At 32.5% G+C, this 16,113-nt stretch overlaps 1 protein-coding gene and 1 long non-coding RNA gene across 2 annotated transcripts; one reads left to right on the forward strand and one right to left on the reverse strand.

Moving 5' to 3' along the window:
• Window positions 1-267: 267 nt before the first annotated feature.
• On the reverse strand, window positions 268-1,003 carry LOC115959307. The gene is made up of 2 exons (XR_004084825.1): window positions 932-1,003; window positions 268-533 (listed from the first exon to the last, which is right to left on the reverse strand). It is a non-coding gene; the product is annotated as an uncharacterized LOC115959307 (long non-coding RNA).
• An 8,611-nt stretch (window positions 1,004-9,614) lies between these two features.
• On the forward strand, window positions 9,615-16,113 carry LOC115960874 (putative non-heme bromoperoxidase BpoC). The gene is made up of 11 exons (XM_031079872.1): window positions 9,615-9,996; window positions 10,146-10,353; window positions 10,978-11,060; window positions 11,371-11,471; window positions 13,253-13,348; window positions 13,574-13,627; window positions 13,826-13,974; window positions 14,235-14,352; window positions 14,583-14,670; window positions 15,386-15,613; window positions 15,736-16,113. Exons 1-10 carry the CDS (start codon window positions 9,849-9,851, stop codon window positions 15,595-15,597), a joined length of 1,257 nt encoding a protein of 418 aa, XP_030935732.1. The 5' UTR covers window positions 9,615-9,848; the 3' UTR covers window positions 15,598-15,613; window positions 15,736-16,113.

Consider the following 16,113-nt stretch of genomic DNA (forward strand, 5'->3'; position numbering starts at 1 on the left):
CAAATAGAATGCATCTTGAAGTTAAGCACTAACAGCTAAGGATTCTTTGAAATTTTATTTTAATACAAAACAAGAAAAAGGAAAGGGAGAGAGTTAAAACCATTGCACTATTCATAAGCTCAAGTGTGCAATCTCAGGTGGAAAATCTGCTACTGTTTGTGTGGAAAAAAAAAATCCACAATACTCTATTGTAGGAATGTGAGAATACCACGTGAGAGAACAATTAGTACCTAAATATAAATAATTACTACTTAGGGAAAATTACTGTGAAACAAATCATATTTTGCTATCATTTCTAGTAAATTTTTTATATAAGTACAATCAACCTGAATTTATTAACCGAATAGAAAATTAAAAGGGATAAAGGATTCAAAACATTGTTTTTCCAGTACTAATCACACGTAAGTAGTGATGATTTATATGGCAATTACAACAAATATTCTGTTACATTGAAGCTCCAACTTCATTTGAACTCACTGCAACTCCATTAGGGGCATCATCTCCATGTAGCTGAGCAGAAACATCGTCTATGGCTGAATTCAATTAAGCAATCTTCTCTGTTAATATTTTGCGGGTTCTCTATAGTCATCACACCACCAATGCAATATCAATGCATTGCAAACATTTTAAAAAAAATGATAACTAAAACAATATCAATAATAGTTAAAAAAGGATGAAAATACAAGTTAACACAAACAATTTGTACAGTGTTTCTTTTTCATTTTTTCTTTTTATTGAAGCACAATTCATAAAGCTTACTTATACATACGAACCATTATATTTTTCTTGTTTTTCTTATGACAACCAACCATAACTAGGCCTTTATTTGTAACCAAAAAGACTTTACTTTCAAAGTTGAACACATTAACAAACATGCATACACACATAATGAATAATTTAAAGGATTGCAAATGCAGGAACAGCTTCTCACCTCCAAAGTTTTCTCCTCATCATATATAAATTTTGGCAACTTCCTCATCAGATCTTTTCTGTCAGCTCTAGCAATCAGATCTTTTCTGTCAGCTCCAGCAAGTGGCTTGCTGGAGCTAAACTCATCAGTACTTCAGCATAAAAAAAATTTGAAAAATAAATAAATAAATAGTGCATCTGAGCTGTTAATTGTAAGAACAGTATATAAACCACATCAATAGCCCAAAAGTGAATCAATAGCCCAATACTTACTGATGCATCACATGGCTGTTTAATTAGGCCAAACAATTACAAACATTAACATATTTCTTGATACTATGACTTTAAATGAAATATTTTTACTCTATAGGCTCAAAAATGTGACAAAAACACATTTATTACTCCAATTAATTAGAACCTAAGGAGACAGATGCACAACACTCTTATTACAAATCCACTAACAAAGATACTTACACAATTTGGTTTTCCATCAAATAAACCAGATTTTAGATCATTAAAGTGTCAAAACGAACACATACACTACTCTACTTAATTGATAACCTAGGGAAACACAGACACCCAAGACCAAATAAGTTGGATTTCAGTAGGTATATTTTCTCAAACATCTTCAGTGCATTTCACAACTCAAACCACAATAGTAACATAGGGAACGAGAAAAAACTGATCCATTGTGACAAACTTCAAACTAAGAAACTATTATCAAGCTAAGAATCATAGTTCTGTTTCAGTGAAAGAAACTAAGGAATAAGAAATGGATACTCTTAGGCAAAGAAATCAGGATCAGAGGAAAAAATCATAGATTTAGTATCATAGGTAAATCATTATTTACTTTAGTATACATATAGATTCTGTTTTTTTGTTGTATTTTCACTTGAACACAAATTGTACCGAATAACACAAATTCAACATTATTTTTTTCCCAAGTACAACAGGGAATTCAGTTTCTTTATCAAAAGAAAACGAAATCCTAATACAATACAAAAAATTAAAAAATCTTCTTTTTTGTTGAGAAAATTAAAAGAAGGAAAAATCAAAGAGAAAGACAGGGGAACTTTACCAAAGCCACCGTCGGAATTGGTGGAGCGGAACACGGTGGCTGCTAGCTGTAACCATGGAGATTGAGCATCAACTTCTCTCTTACCCGTTTCTATCCAAACCCTAACCCATCTGGGTCTGAAAAGCATCAAATTCTCACTTAAACACCCGATTCTCTCCAAACCCCAACCCTTACTCTCTCTCTGATCTGGGTCTAAAAAGGGTGCGAGTGTGTGGGGTCGGGATCTCAGCTGGTGAGTTACTATATACTGTTTTTTCTTTGTTTTTGCTTATGGGTTTGAGTTGGGAATGCGGGAAGTGACGGGGTTGAGGGAGAGGCAGAGAGCAAGCGTGGAGGGGGAGAGACCGGTGGAGGCGCAGTCGGGGTTGCGAGAGTGGAGCGCTAGGGAGAGTGAGGGAGAAACTCAGTTGAGGTGAGAGAGAGGAGCCATGGAGTTTTGATGAGAGAGACAGAGAAAGTGAGAAGAAACGTTGAAAACTAACGTTAAGTAACTCATTGTTCTGTTAAGTGTATTTTAAATGGCGTGGCTGATTTTAGGCCATAGATTGATTTTAAATCAATCTCAGCCTTTAACTGGACACTCTCCATTTCATATTGGAATAGAGAGGATCCGGATCCTTTGGGGTGATGGTGAATTAGCCATGTGGCTCCGCCCCTGCCTATAATTTATGATACAGTTCACATAATTTTACTATCTATGATTATTTTAGAAGCCACATGTGGTAATTTAGAAGTCCATGGCAACCTAGGCAAGCCATTCTAGAAAGAAACCAGCCCACGTCAGTCTTTCCAAGAGGCTCTTGCCCTCATTGGCAACAAACCCAATCCACATTCACCACCAAGATCCCAAAATATTGCCAAGCCCACCATCCAATACCCTGTCCTTGATGAGGGCTAGGCTGAGTTTTTGATTCAGTTAAAGCTTGGTCCAAGCTTAAGAAGTCCAATTCAAGCTTTATCATACTTTGAGTGTCTGTCTCTTACACCAGTGGCTATATGTTGCTTGCCAAATTTTCATATATTTCTTTGAGAGGTTATGAACTTATGATACTGCAAACAAGGTTATGGCCTCCCCGATGATTCATGAGCTAACTTCTATTTATCTTAAACTTTTAGAGTGAACGCCATAATTGAAACTATTTCTATTAAAAAAAAAAAAAAGCTCAAGCTCTTGTAAAAGCCATATAGTTGGAATCAGCTTGTTTGAATAGAAAACAAGCCAAAATGAAGTTATCAGCCAGCGAGGGATGAAATAAAATTTTGCTTATTTGCCAGCAAATCTTAGTTGCTTTTATTCATTTGTTAATATCTGTTCGATTACTCAAATGGTTTGTTTGTTTTTCTTTATTATTAATCTTATGCGTAGCATAAGCAGTGATAGACAGCCTTTCATGAAGGTTGTCATAAAATTGAACTGGCATGTGTGTAAAATAAATACATGCCACACTAGCTGTAGGGCTTTCTTCTACGCAGTTTAAGGACTCCATAAAAAATAAAAATAATTTGAAATTTTTTTCAATAAAAAGAAAAATACCCAAAGTAAGTCTTGTCTTTGCACACAAAAAAAAAAAAATATATATATATATATATATATATTGGGCAAAATACTCTTTTAACTATCCTTGAATTTAGGTGAAAATATAAGGACCTCCTTATTTTCTTCGAGCTTCCCTAAATTATACTTCAGTTCTTGTCAAAGTAATCTGTCTTACAAAACAAAAGTTAATTGATCTACCTTATAATTTTTTGATAAATTTAGTGTGAGTTTAGATAGTACTGAATGCGCGTTTCAGTGCGTTTGGTTTTTTTTTGGGTCCCCGGCACTGTTCATGAGACCACCAAACTCAGCAAAATGCGCATATCCATGCATTTTTGGGTCCCAAAGCACTATTCACACCTTTAAAAATTATTTTGCTACAGTGTTTTCAGTAATAAGTTTTCAATTTTCGACAAATAAGCGGTATCCAAACAGACCCTTAGAATTATGATTCATTTTGAAAAAATAAAATAAAACATAACATGTGCATGAAAATTTAATTCTTAAAAAGAGATCCATTTCTATTGGTTAAAGAATAGGAGGAGTAGGGTAAACTTACTATTTTATACAACTTAATTTTGTCATGCATAGGAGTGGGTTTCAACCAAAAAAAAATCATCCATAGGACTATAGGAGTGTGGATATCCACATTTTTAAAAATAATTCTCATTATTATAAAAGTTGGATTTAGTGAAAATCCAAATGATTTCAATACATTTATATTCCTGGTGTGATTTCCAATAGGGTAAAATATTATTTGGGTAGTTAAACTTTACCAAAAGTTTGTTTTTCGTCTCTAAACTTTAAAAAGTTCTTTTTTCATCTTTAAACTTTGTAAAGAATTTTTTCAATAGTTTAGAAACAAAAATGGGGATGAAAAAAGAACTTTCTTTTTAATCGTTTAGGGATAAAAACAAACTTTTTGTGAAGTTTAAGGACATAAATAAAACATTTTCAATAATTTAGGAATGAAATATGAACTTTTCAATAGTTTAGGGACAGAAAATGAACTTCTTAAAGTCTAAGGATAAAAAACAAACTTTTAATAAAGTTTAGGGACCAAAATAATATTTTACCCTTTCCAATAATATTTAGGAGGAGGTGAAATGAAATGGTCATTTCCTCGTAATCATTCAATTCCTTCTTATTAGACTTCCAAATGAAGGAATTAATGAAATATTCTCTAAAAATCCAAATCAATCCATTTTATTCTGTTCTTTTCCCTTACGTCTTAAAGGGAATATTAGAGAAGGGATGAACATTTTATCCAAATATTTTGAATGGTTAAATCTGAAAGTGATATGTTTGTTAAAGGTAAAAGCAAAGTTGGCATCGATTTAGCATGAGACAAGCTCATTTTTTTTATTTAAACCACTTTTTTTTTTTGGAGAATATCTATTTAAACAACTTGTTTACTCATTTTCTCCACACACACACAAAAATAAAAAATAAAAAATAAAATAAAAAATAAAAATGCCAGCAGCGAAAGAAATTAATTTATAATGTGTTCAACTTAAACAGGTAAGTTAATATATTAGAGTAGTATATGTATGAATGGGTGTATATGGACTTGTTTCACAACCAAATTTATCCAGTTTCATAATTATTTTGATAATAGTTTAAGTTGTTGAGACTGTGATAATTTATCAGTTCAACCAAAATTGTGATATTGTATCCATTTCGTAGATGAAGTTAATTTATCAGTTCAACAAAAAATGTGATATATATTGTATCTATTTCAGAGATGAAATTAATTTATCCTTTTAAAAATGTTGACCTATTACCCTATTAGACTATTGCAAATTTAGAAATAGTAATAACACAAATTTGTTTGTAAAAACTCGTATGGATGAGAATATTGTATACTTTATGCTTGACATCATGATCACGAATAATAGCATCCCCACTAGTTGTGAGATTCGAAAGCCATTTCATGCCAAAAAAGAACAATGATTGAGCCATTTTAAACGTGTAGCATATGTTGGTGATCATACACTGTACACACGTGAATATGTGATGATGTGAAAGATGAGTTTGCGTGAGATATTTCTTTGAGCCATGCTCAAGTTTCTCTTCTTTTATATGGTGGAGTTTACTTTAGTGTTGTTGATTTTTTTTTTTTTTTAAATTAGTTATTTATTTATTTATGAACATATGGTGAGAGTTGAGACTTACTGCTTGAATGATGGAACATGAAAGCGACAGGCCAAATGTAACATTTTGTTCTTACTTTCATGTGCTATGTCATATTTGCGATATCTATTGGCAATTGCTACACTTCAAAACTTTAATAATAATTTCAAAAAAATTTACCTCCAAAGCAGTTTAGAGAAACCTTTCTCTAATTCACTGTGTGGCAATTAAAGAGACTATCTATATATAGTTTTAATATGAAACTACAATTCGTATTGTCAAAACGGTTTACGTGGCAATTGGGTTGTTGAAGAGATCATTTATGTGTAATTCTAATTAATCACGTAACTTATTTGGTGTAATATACATAAATAGTCTTATAAATTATCACACAGTAGATTGGAATAAATCCCACCAAGCTAGTTTAATTGGAGATGATATTTGTAGGCAAAATAGTTTCTCTGCCCCATGTATGTATCATTATGTATTCGTGGGAATCACAAAGTGTGAGACAACTATGTATAATGGGTGTACAAGATATCTCCTCAACATTAAACGTGGAAATAAGCTTATCAAAAATAGTGTGCACTCCGTGATTAAACAAATTGGCCATCCACTTTTTTTTATGCTCCAACCTAAACGAATTTCATGAAAATATATGCTTGGTGCTGGTTTGAATGATTTCTAGCGGTTAAACTTAATTACCTTAAATTTATTCCAACGACCAAAAGCCCAACCTCACATAATTAGGTTCACCGAAATAAGTCAAATAACATTTCTCGAGTTGATTTTTTCATCCATTGTCGTCTATAAAATTGATAACTTCTTGTTAAGTTCATTAAAACGATGTCATATCACATATATGAATAGTGTCACTTTTATAAACAAAATGATCAATTTAACAAAAAATATTAAAGTGTATGGATTAAAATGATATCAAAAATTTAAAAAAAAAAAATTTATTGGTGAAAATGATAATTTAACCAAACTCAAACGTAAAGTATGTATTATATATATATAGGTGTAAAATTTTCTATTGTTTGATTCTAGAAATTGAAAAAAAAGACAAAATAAAAAATAAAAAATAACATACAGTGCTATGTCCTATGATACCTTAATAGTCTGTTTGATTAGGTGATTTGGGAGTCTTCTAAAATGCCATTTTACAACTACGACTTTCATAATTTTTTACACTCATTTTAAACCCAAAACGGCGTATTGCAGTAGCTTAATTATACAAACACATTTTTAATATGCCAAACCTTTTAGAGATGGATTTGTAAACAAAGACATTGTTATATATAGAGCCCCAAACAAAGATATAATGATTGGGGGTAGGAGCCAAACTCGACCTTGAATCCTTGTTGAAGGCTTGACTGTGTCCTCAATAATAATTCCATCCACCCCTAGATAGCCAACTACCTAACGCGGATTCAATTTCAATGTTGGACTCCTTATCTGCCACGTCCTTACCTTCCAAAATTGAATAGTGATGACCCACCAAACAATAAATAATATGTCAACATACATATATAGGTGTTTATCTGCTCTGTGATTTAGAATTTGGATATTTGGATTGCACTCTTTTATTTTCCTTCTCTAGATTATCTTTCTAAATTAGACGATGTAATTTCTTTTTGCTGAATAGGATCATTGTGAATCTGAGATGTTATCCATTTCTGAAAAGGATATGTATATCCAGAATCTTTTAATGTAACCATTTATGTAAGGAAAATTCTAAGGACACTAGTGACTGGACAATAAATTTATATCATAGGTATAAAAAAAGGGGGGGGGGGGGGGGGGGAATGTTAGAACTACTAATAAACTGACAATTAGTTGTCACGTAAAAAAAAAACAAAAATAAATAATAATAATAATAATAAAGTATTTAATTCTTTCGGTATTTTAGAAGTAAATAAATTAATTTGTAATTTATGTTGTAAAATTTATAATGAATAGAAAATCACACATGTGATAAATATACTTACTTGATATAGTTGTAAATATAATCATATAATTAAGATATTTCCACGGAATCCTATTTTGATGTGTAATTGAATCATCTTAAAGTAAGGAAGTGTCTTGACTACTTAGAAATTAGATAGATGTGAGTTTGGAAATGATACTTACAATCATCTGTTTAAATTAATTAGAAAATTTAAGATATAAACTTTAAGAAATTGTAACTAAATTTTACTTTTCTTTTTAGGGATGAAAAATTTTCTTTCCTACTTGATTACTCTCTTTCTCTCTTTCTCTCTCTCTCTCCAGTGCCGGCTCAATGGGTGAGCCAAATAGGCAACCGCCTAAAGCCCCCAATAAATAAAAGCCCCTAAATTTTTACCAATAGAGATATTCTTGTACCAATAGAAATATTAATTAAGCAGTAAATATTCACCAATAAATAAAAATATATAACTTTATTAAACTTTTCAATAATAATTTTTTAGTATTTGGTTACTTCATTTAATAAATAGTATTTATTTTAATTGTTTAGTCATTGAGTAATGCGATGGGTTCTTTTTAATTTGTAATTTTTTTCTAAAAAAAATAGATTTTAAATGAAAAAAAACCAAAAATTAAATAATTATTCTAATAATATTCAAAGTATAAAAAAATAAATCTCACTTAAAGTTGTCGCCTTAAACCCCACAATACCTTGAGCTGGTTCTATCTCCCTCCTAACCTTTTCAAAACTACCCTTCCTCTTATTTCTTTTTTTTTTTCATATCTACTCCATTAATGTTGAAAGTGACTTCATTAAAGATGGTAAAAACTACTTTCAATTTGCCCTAGATTCAACCTGCCTCGCATGGATTTTGCCCACCTAAAATACTAGACATTGCGAGTATACGACGTCCATGATTTGACCCCATCTACTCTGTTTTCTTTTATTATAATTTGATTTTCATCCAAAACTTCATTTTCAAAATGTCATATTAGTATTGAGACGAAAAAAAAAAGAGTCCATACGAAGCATCAAAATCTTAGATTCCAATTCTCACAATATTTTGTCTATTCCCATTAAGTAAGAAGACGTTTTATTCTATTCTCTCACATACAGCAACAATAAATTTCACCATGACTTTAATTATCAGAACCTTCTCATATGAGATGAAAAAAAAGAAAAAAATACCACATCAGTATGATGGAAGGGTAAATAGTACTCTGCTGTCTTATGTAGACCACAAGTAGTGGCACACAAAAAATGAAGTCAAAGCTTTTATTTAAAAATGTTGTTGACACCGAAAGATAGAAAGAAATATTCAAAGTATGCGGCTCTGACTCAACCTTAGACATTGTTCCCACCGCCCATTTTACCACTCTTTGGCAATTTGCCCCCACCAAACAGACCTTTTCTCCCCCACAAAAAGAACCCCAACTTTCTTGCAATTGGACAAGAATGTAAACCATTATTCACCAGATTAGTTGGAAACTACGTTGAGAGTTGAAAACTTTCCATTTCTAAAAAGTCAATTATCATCAACTAATCATCAGTTTATTAATTATTAAAATAAGAGTCTTTTTTTTTTTTTTGGTAAACCTTAAAATAAGAGTCTTACTAACTTATATACTATTTTCAGAATTTTTTATGAGAAAATGGTTAAAACCTGCTTATAAAATATTTTTAATAACGTTGTTTAAATATTGTGAAAATACATGTTAAAAAATGTAATGAAAATATATGTTATATTGTACACTGAAAACTGTTTCCAAACAAATCCAAATTTTTTACAATTTTTTCAATTTTCAAACGAGACCCTTAAACATGATTACTTTCTCACCTAATTATCAAAATCACTAGAATTAATTATTCAACTACTATCATTAAAAAAAAAAAAAAAATTAAAAAGCAAGCTTTCTCTATTTTCTTTATTTGGGTCTGCATAGGCAATAGTGCAACATAATTTATAACAGTAACTTCCCGATTTAGTGAGTTTGGTTTACATTCTAGAAAGGAAGGAACGAGCCGACCATCCTACGTGGTAGGATCCGAGGTATACGTATTAGCCGGCACCAAACTCTTTAAAAACCATAGGACTCTCAGACCAAACCTCCTCTCTCTCTCTCTCTGTCTTTCTCTCTCCTCCAATTCAGTACAAGACATCTAAACCTTAATAAAAACCCACATTTTCTTTGTTTTCTCCCTCTCAGCTCTGTGTCTTTTAAAAAAAAAAAAAAACAACGATGCCGTTTTGCGAGGTTAGAAAAACCCAGCAAGACAGCGAAGACACAGAGCTCAATCACGACCAAAACAACAACAACAACAACAATGGGACCAAAATCTTTTACAGAACCTATGGTCATGGACCCACCAAGGTCCTCCTCATCATAGGTGCCACTTCTTCTTTTTTTTCATTTTTCATTTCTGGGTATTTAGAATTTTTGGTGGTCAATTGAATTCAGAATCTGTATGTGTTGAAATGGGTTGTGATTGAATTTTGATGGTTTTTTTTTTGGTTGATGATGAATTTGGATGGTCAGGATTAGCTGGGACCCACGAGTCATGGGGCCCACAGATCAAAGGTATGGTGGGGAGCGATTTGCCCAATGAAGATGAAACGAGGAGCGGTGGCTGTGATTGGAATCCAATTCCAGATGACAATGAGAGTGGCGGTGGCATCGAGGTCTGTGCCTTTGATAATCGTGGAATGGGTCAGAGCTCCGTACCCACCAAAAAATCTCATTACACGTATGTTAATTGAGTTCTTAAAATTCTATACTAGTTTAATCTAGCGCGTGCGTGTTCTTGAATCCTTGATATAACATAGACAGGGATAATAATTAATAAAGTTGTTCAATTTTTCAGTTTTTTCTTGATTTTTGTTTGGTTTTTTAAGGTCACAATTCACATAGTATGACATAGAGATGAGGATATAATGTCTTTTTCATTCTCTTTTTGAATCCACACTTGCATTTTGAGGCGCGTGCTGTGGACGCGCGTGTGTGCTTGTGTCCATGTGAATTTTCTGCTAAATTTTTGGTTCATTGGGATTGTTATGTTTCACATTTGCTTGGATTTTAATCTTCTTTCTTCCTTACTCCATTTTATTGAATGATTATGTGGCTTAAATTCAGAATTGGAGGAAATGACAGCTTTCTCCTAGATGAGACTATCTAGAAACTATTAGTTGGAGTGAATTTTTTATCTTGTAAAAGTCAAAGTCAAATAACAAAGTTGAATTTTTTTTCTTTTCTTTTTTTCAATTTTATTTTACTTAAAGTTTGAGTAATCAAATGGCTCTTTTACTAGGAAGTTATTTTTTAAAATATGAATTGAATTTCTAATTAATTTGCTCTGATTGTTGGGGTGCAGAACAAAGATTATGGCAAATGATGCAATTGCACTGATGGATCATTTGGGCTGGAAAAAAGCTCATGTTTTTGGACACTCCATGGGTAAGTCTATGACCCTGAATTTTTCAAGGTTCTATTGGTGGTGTTTTAGCTTTAATGTTTAAGAGAAAAATGTTCCAACTTTGATGAAGCTTCAGTAATCACTTGGTTGAAATATTGAAATTCAACTTTAAGATTCTCTAAATGGTTGTTTATTACTTATCAAAGAGGGTTCTATAAAGAACCCAGAAATGGTTGATTTTCATAATGCCTTGGTACCTTGATTTAGATTCACATTGCAGGAAAAATATTTTCTTTGATTGATATTGAATCAAATCCTTTTTAAGTTTCTTTCTTTTTACTATCAAAACAGGAGCTATGATAGCTTGCAAGTTGGCAGCAATGGTGCCTGAAAGAATTCTGTCTTTGGCTTTACTTAATGTGACGGGTGGAGGTTTCGAATGTTTTCCAAAGGTACTTTATATCTCTCAGCACCACTCATCTTGACTATCTTTATTTCCTTCTTGAACTGTGGAATATTGATGTATGTCTATCATATGAGTACAACCTCATTGTTTCTTTCCAATTATGTTTAATAAACGTGGCAGCTTTCCACATTTTTATTTAATATAGTGGAACCCATGTTGGTTTCAAACATCTAGCTCGTCCTTGCTCAAATTCTGTCATTAGTTTACATACTCATCTTAGAAGACTGCTTTTAGATGACTATAGTTGGGGAGGCATAACTACCAAGTCTTGTAATTTTATGTTTACTCATGGCCAATCTAATCTGGGTATTTCTTATTAAATAAGTATTCAGTAGTTTAAAAAAGGTTTGCATTATATAAAAAGATCCATATTGCCAAACAAAATTATTGCAGACTGTCTTGTATCCTAATGTGAGGTTAGCACGTTGTCCACAATCCATACTATTGCCATTGGTTGGCTGGTTGTGTGGGTGGACAGGTACTGGTTATCAGTTGAAACTAAATCTTGTTAGCTATGCAGCAGCTTTTATACATTATATTGGACTAGATGAGTCTTTCAGGGTGTAATTTCTGGAAGAACTGCAAGAACATGATTTGTGATCAAGTATGAATGCACACAGTTGAGATCTGTTGCATTGCTGTCATAGTTTGACTCATAACGCAAAAGATATGTTTTACCATCCGCACCAAAACTTCTTTAGCTTCGTACAAAACTAAATGGAGGTAAATGTGAGTATTATTTTATTACTGAATCAAATAGATATACCACCACTTGTCATTGGAGGAGATGATTGTGAATTGAGAGGAGAAGAAGTGAGGACTGTTGATTTTGCAAGGCTTAAGAGATGCTCCTTTTCAGTATATCATATTTAGTCTCCGGATGAGGGAGCAGAGATCAATCATGTGCAACTTAAAAAGTGATTTTTTTTTCTTCTTTTGGCAATTGTGCACAATGAACTTTTGCGGAGTGTTATGAAGATGGCTTAGTGTAGAAAGGTAAGGGGATATTAAAATAAGATTTTTGGTTAGAAAATAACAAAGCCAGTTCTGTTGGTGATACTACTGGAGAACAAAGTAGTTTCGAAAGTTGAGGCCAAGAAGGAGAATAAGAAATCAGAGAAGATTGCAGAGATTACAAGGTAAAGAAGAGAAAAAACTACACAAGATTAAAAAAACCATGAGTTGTTAAATCTCATTTGGAAATCACAATAACAAAGATTTACTAGCCTTATAAATCAGAAACCCTTAATAAAAGCTAATTTTAATCCTTAGTTTAATTAAATCCCAACTGTACATAAATACCCTAATTATCACAAGAGTAGAGTTTAAGCTACCAAGGGCCAAAAGACTATCATGGACTTCATGAATGGCACAAGGCCCACATTCGACTCAAGTCTGTTCTTCTCTAGCCATCTTGAATCAAAGTCATCAATTACAGATAAATTTCATGTGTTTTCACAAATTATGAGCATATGCTTGTAATTCTGCATATTTAACAAAAGAAGGAAGTGCAATCACCAATAGGTTTGCTTTACAGATATGAGATGTATTGGTGTCTATTGCAAACATAAGATGTCCATTGCCCAACATGGGCACATGATATGTTCTACTTATGGGGATCTGCTGGATATCCTGTATCAAAAGCTACTTTGTAGCTATATATTATTGTAAAATTCTCACCTGATATAAATTTATTATGTTCAGTAACTTAATTTTGCAAGTAACTTATTCCTCAAAATGATGCTCAAATTATTTTGTTTCTTGCAGCTTGATCTAAAAACTTTATCCGTTGCAATCCATTTCTTACGGGCCAAATCTCCTGAGCAACGGGCAGCTGTTGACTTGGACACCCACTACTCAAAGGTAAAAAGATGCTCTCGGTTCTGTCCAAAGTTTTGCTATTTATGTATTTGGATGTTCAACTGCTGAAAAAAACTGTTTTATTTGAACATTTAGTGGAAGATAATCTTGATATTCATTTTACAATTTTTTTTGCACTGGTTTACTTTCACTTATTCTAAACTAGAAATACACTGCCATTCTTTTTGTGGTTAACTCGTACAATTTCACTTTATCTACAATCTGCAGGAATATCTTGAAGAATGTGTTGGACCTAACACAAGAAGAGCAATCTTATATCAAGTAAGAAATGTTAAAAGCTTATCACTTCTCAATTGCGTTCCTTTAACTATTTGTTGTAAATTTTTGAAAACTCACCTAGAAGTATTGAGGTTAAACATAGAATTGGATTTTCTATTAATGGAAAATCATTCTCAATTAATTGTTCATAGACTTTACATTAAGATGTCCCTAACTTGACCTACAATCTGTGTGCTGCAGGAATATGTAAAAGGTATATCAGCAACTGGAATGCAGTCTAACTATGGTTTTGAGGGTCAACTTAATGCTTGCTGGACCCATAAAATGACACAAACAGAAATTGAATTGATCCGTTCAGCTGGATTTCTAGTTTCAGTCATCCATGGCAGGTGTGCAGGCATATTTTCTGTATTAATTAAACAGTGCTTGGTCACAAAATCTTTTCTCAACTCTATTTCTTATTGCACTTGAGCATTGTTGTTATGTTCTGTGATATGTATCAAGATAATACTCTTTTGTACAATGAGTAATAAGCATATCTTGCAAACTCAATTTTTAAAGCTTCAGAAAGGATAAATTTTAGAACATTTTACCATTTAATTTCATTGATTCAGGATTTCCACTCAAGACTTTGTTTGTGAATGTGTAGGCATGATATAATTGCTCAAATATATTATGCAAGGAGACTTGCAAAGAAACTGCATCCTGTTGCTAGAATGATAGAACTTCATGGAGGTCATCTAGTGAGCCATGAGAGGACCGAAGAGGTATATTTTTCATCTATAATTGATTTGATTACAATAAAGCAGCTCATTGGATTATGGCATGGTGAAAATCTTAGACAAAAGGATTTAAATAATTGGTGCTTAATAATAATAATAATAATAATTATTATTATTATTATTAGTGCTTCTTGAAATCTATGACCGTGACTTGATTGGACCATAGTTACAAGGAGAACAGAACCTAAAAACTTTTCTTTTCCCTTAAATTTCAGGTCAATCAAGCAATTCTTGAGTTAATGAAGGCATCAGAAGTGAGTATCAATCCTAATGAATGGACTAATTTGCCAAAGAAAAAGTCTGGTAAGTATTCCACATTGAAGACAAAAGCCTCTCTTTCTTCCTTTGATTGGATTGACATCATGACCTTTAGCTGTAGCTCAGGAGTCATTATCCAATACTATCAGAGCACCACAATCCCTACTAACATAAAATAGGGCCTTGCATGTGAGTTCGCAGATAGGAGTAGGACAGATATGCATGTAAATCGGAAGTATAGTGCTGTAGGAGTGCCCAATAATTCCTTATAGCACTTAGAAGTAACATTCTAGTTTTAGCCCTTCAGCCATTGCATATCAATATTGTGGATAAAGTGATCTGGAAATTTAAATTAATGACAGGAAATTCACTGCACTGGAATTTCTTAACTATAATTCTAGATTTCAGTATGCTGTGATAAAAAAACTAGCTCAGCTGCTAACCAAAGTTACTGCTTAGACTATACCATAATAAGGGCTTATCCATCATAGCTTCAGGGTGTAACCAAGTTGAACTAAGATCAGCTATGTTTTATGATATTGAATGTTGGGCTATTAATAAGTAACATGTTCATAAAATTAACCTCAATAGACTAGTTGAACAACTTTTGATGAATCTAACTACTAACCAAAAATATGCTATTACTTAAATCATAAGTAACAAACTAACAATAACCAAATCACATGTGCAATATAATATTCTACATTCCTTTTTGAAATCATGTGTTGATACATGTTGCTTTCTTTCTTTTTTCCTGCAGGGTGGATAGGGCCAAGGGTGACATTAATCAGAATAAACACAGAGAGAGGAAGCAATATCTCTAACGTGCTTTACATTCTATCAAGACTGAATATTTTCCTGTTATACCTCTTTGGTCTCATTTTTTTGGCATTTGAGAATGGACGAAGGTTTCTAAAAAGTTTAAAACCAGTTAAAGTTGGACCTTCCCTTGCATCAGATGATAGTCAATGAACCCATGTTTTTACAGGTAATCCTCCACTCCAAGATTTCTTTTCTTTTTTGTTGTTGTTGTTGTTGTTTTCACTCTCTCTCTTTTCTTGATTAAGAGCATAAATAAGAGAAGCTAAACATTTCTTTTCCTTTTTGCAGGGGCTTATTGATATGTCACCCTTCCATTACTTCATATACCATAACAAGTGATGAATACTGAATACACAGGATTCATAAAAAGTGATGAATACTGAATACACAGGATTCGTAAAACGATTTTTTTAACAAAAGATGAGAGGCTGACAATCCGGCCATTCAGATTTTCAAAGCGATTGGAGGCAAAAAAGGTGGGAGATTGGGACAGCCAATATTTAGGCAGATACCTCTCCCCTTGCTATCGGTTCATTTTAATTGTTTATACTTGCAAAAGATGATGTAACAAATTCCCTTGTGTCTAATCTTCAACAAACTCAATGCCCTTTTGAGTGGCAATTTATAAGAAGAAAAAAAAGGCTTCTTGACTCCTTTGTTTAAAAA

The sequence above is a fragment of the Quercus lobata genome, chromosome 9, assembly GCF_001633185.2.
Source record: "Quercus lobata isolate SW786 chromosome 9, ValleyOak3.0 Primary Assembly, whole genome shotgun sequence".
NCBI lineage: Eukaryota > Viridiplantae > Streptophyta > Magnoliopsida > Fagales > Fagaceae > Quercus > Quercus lobata.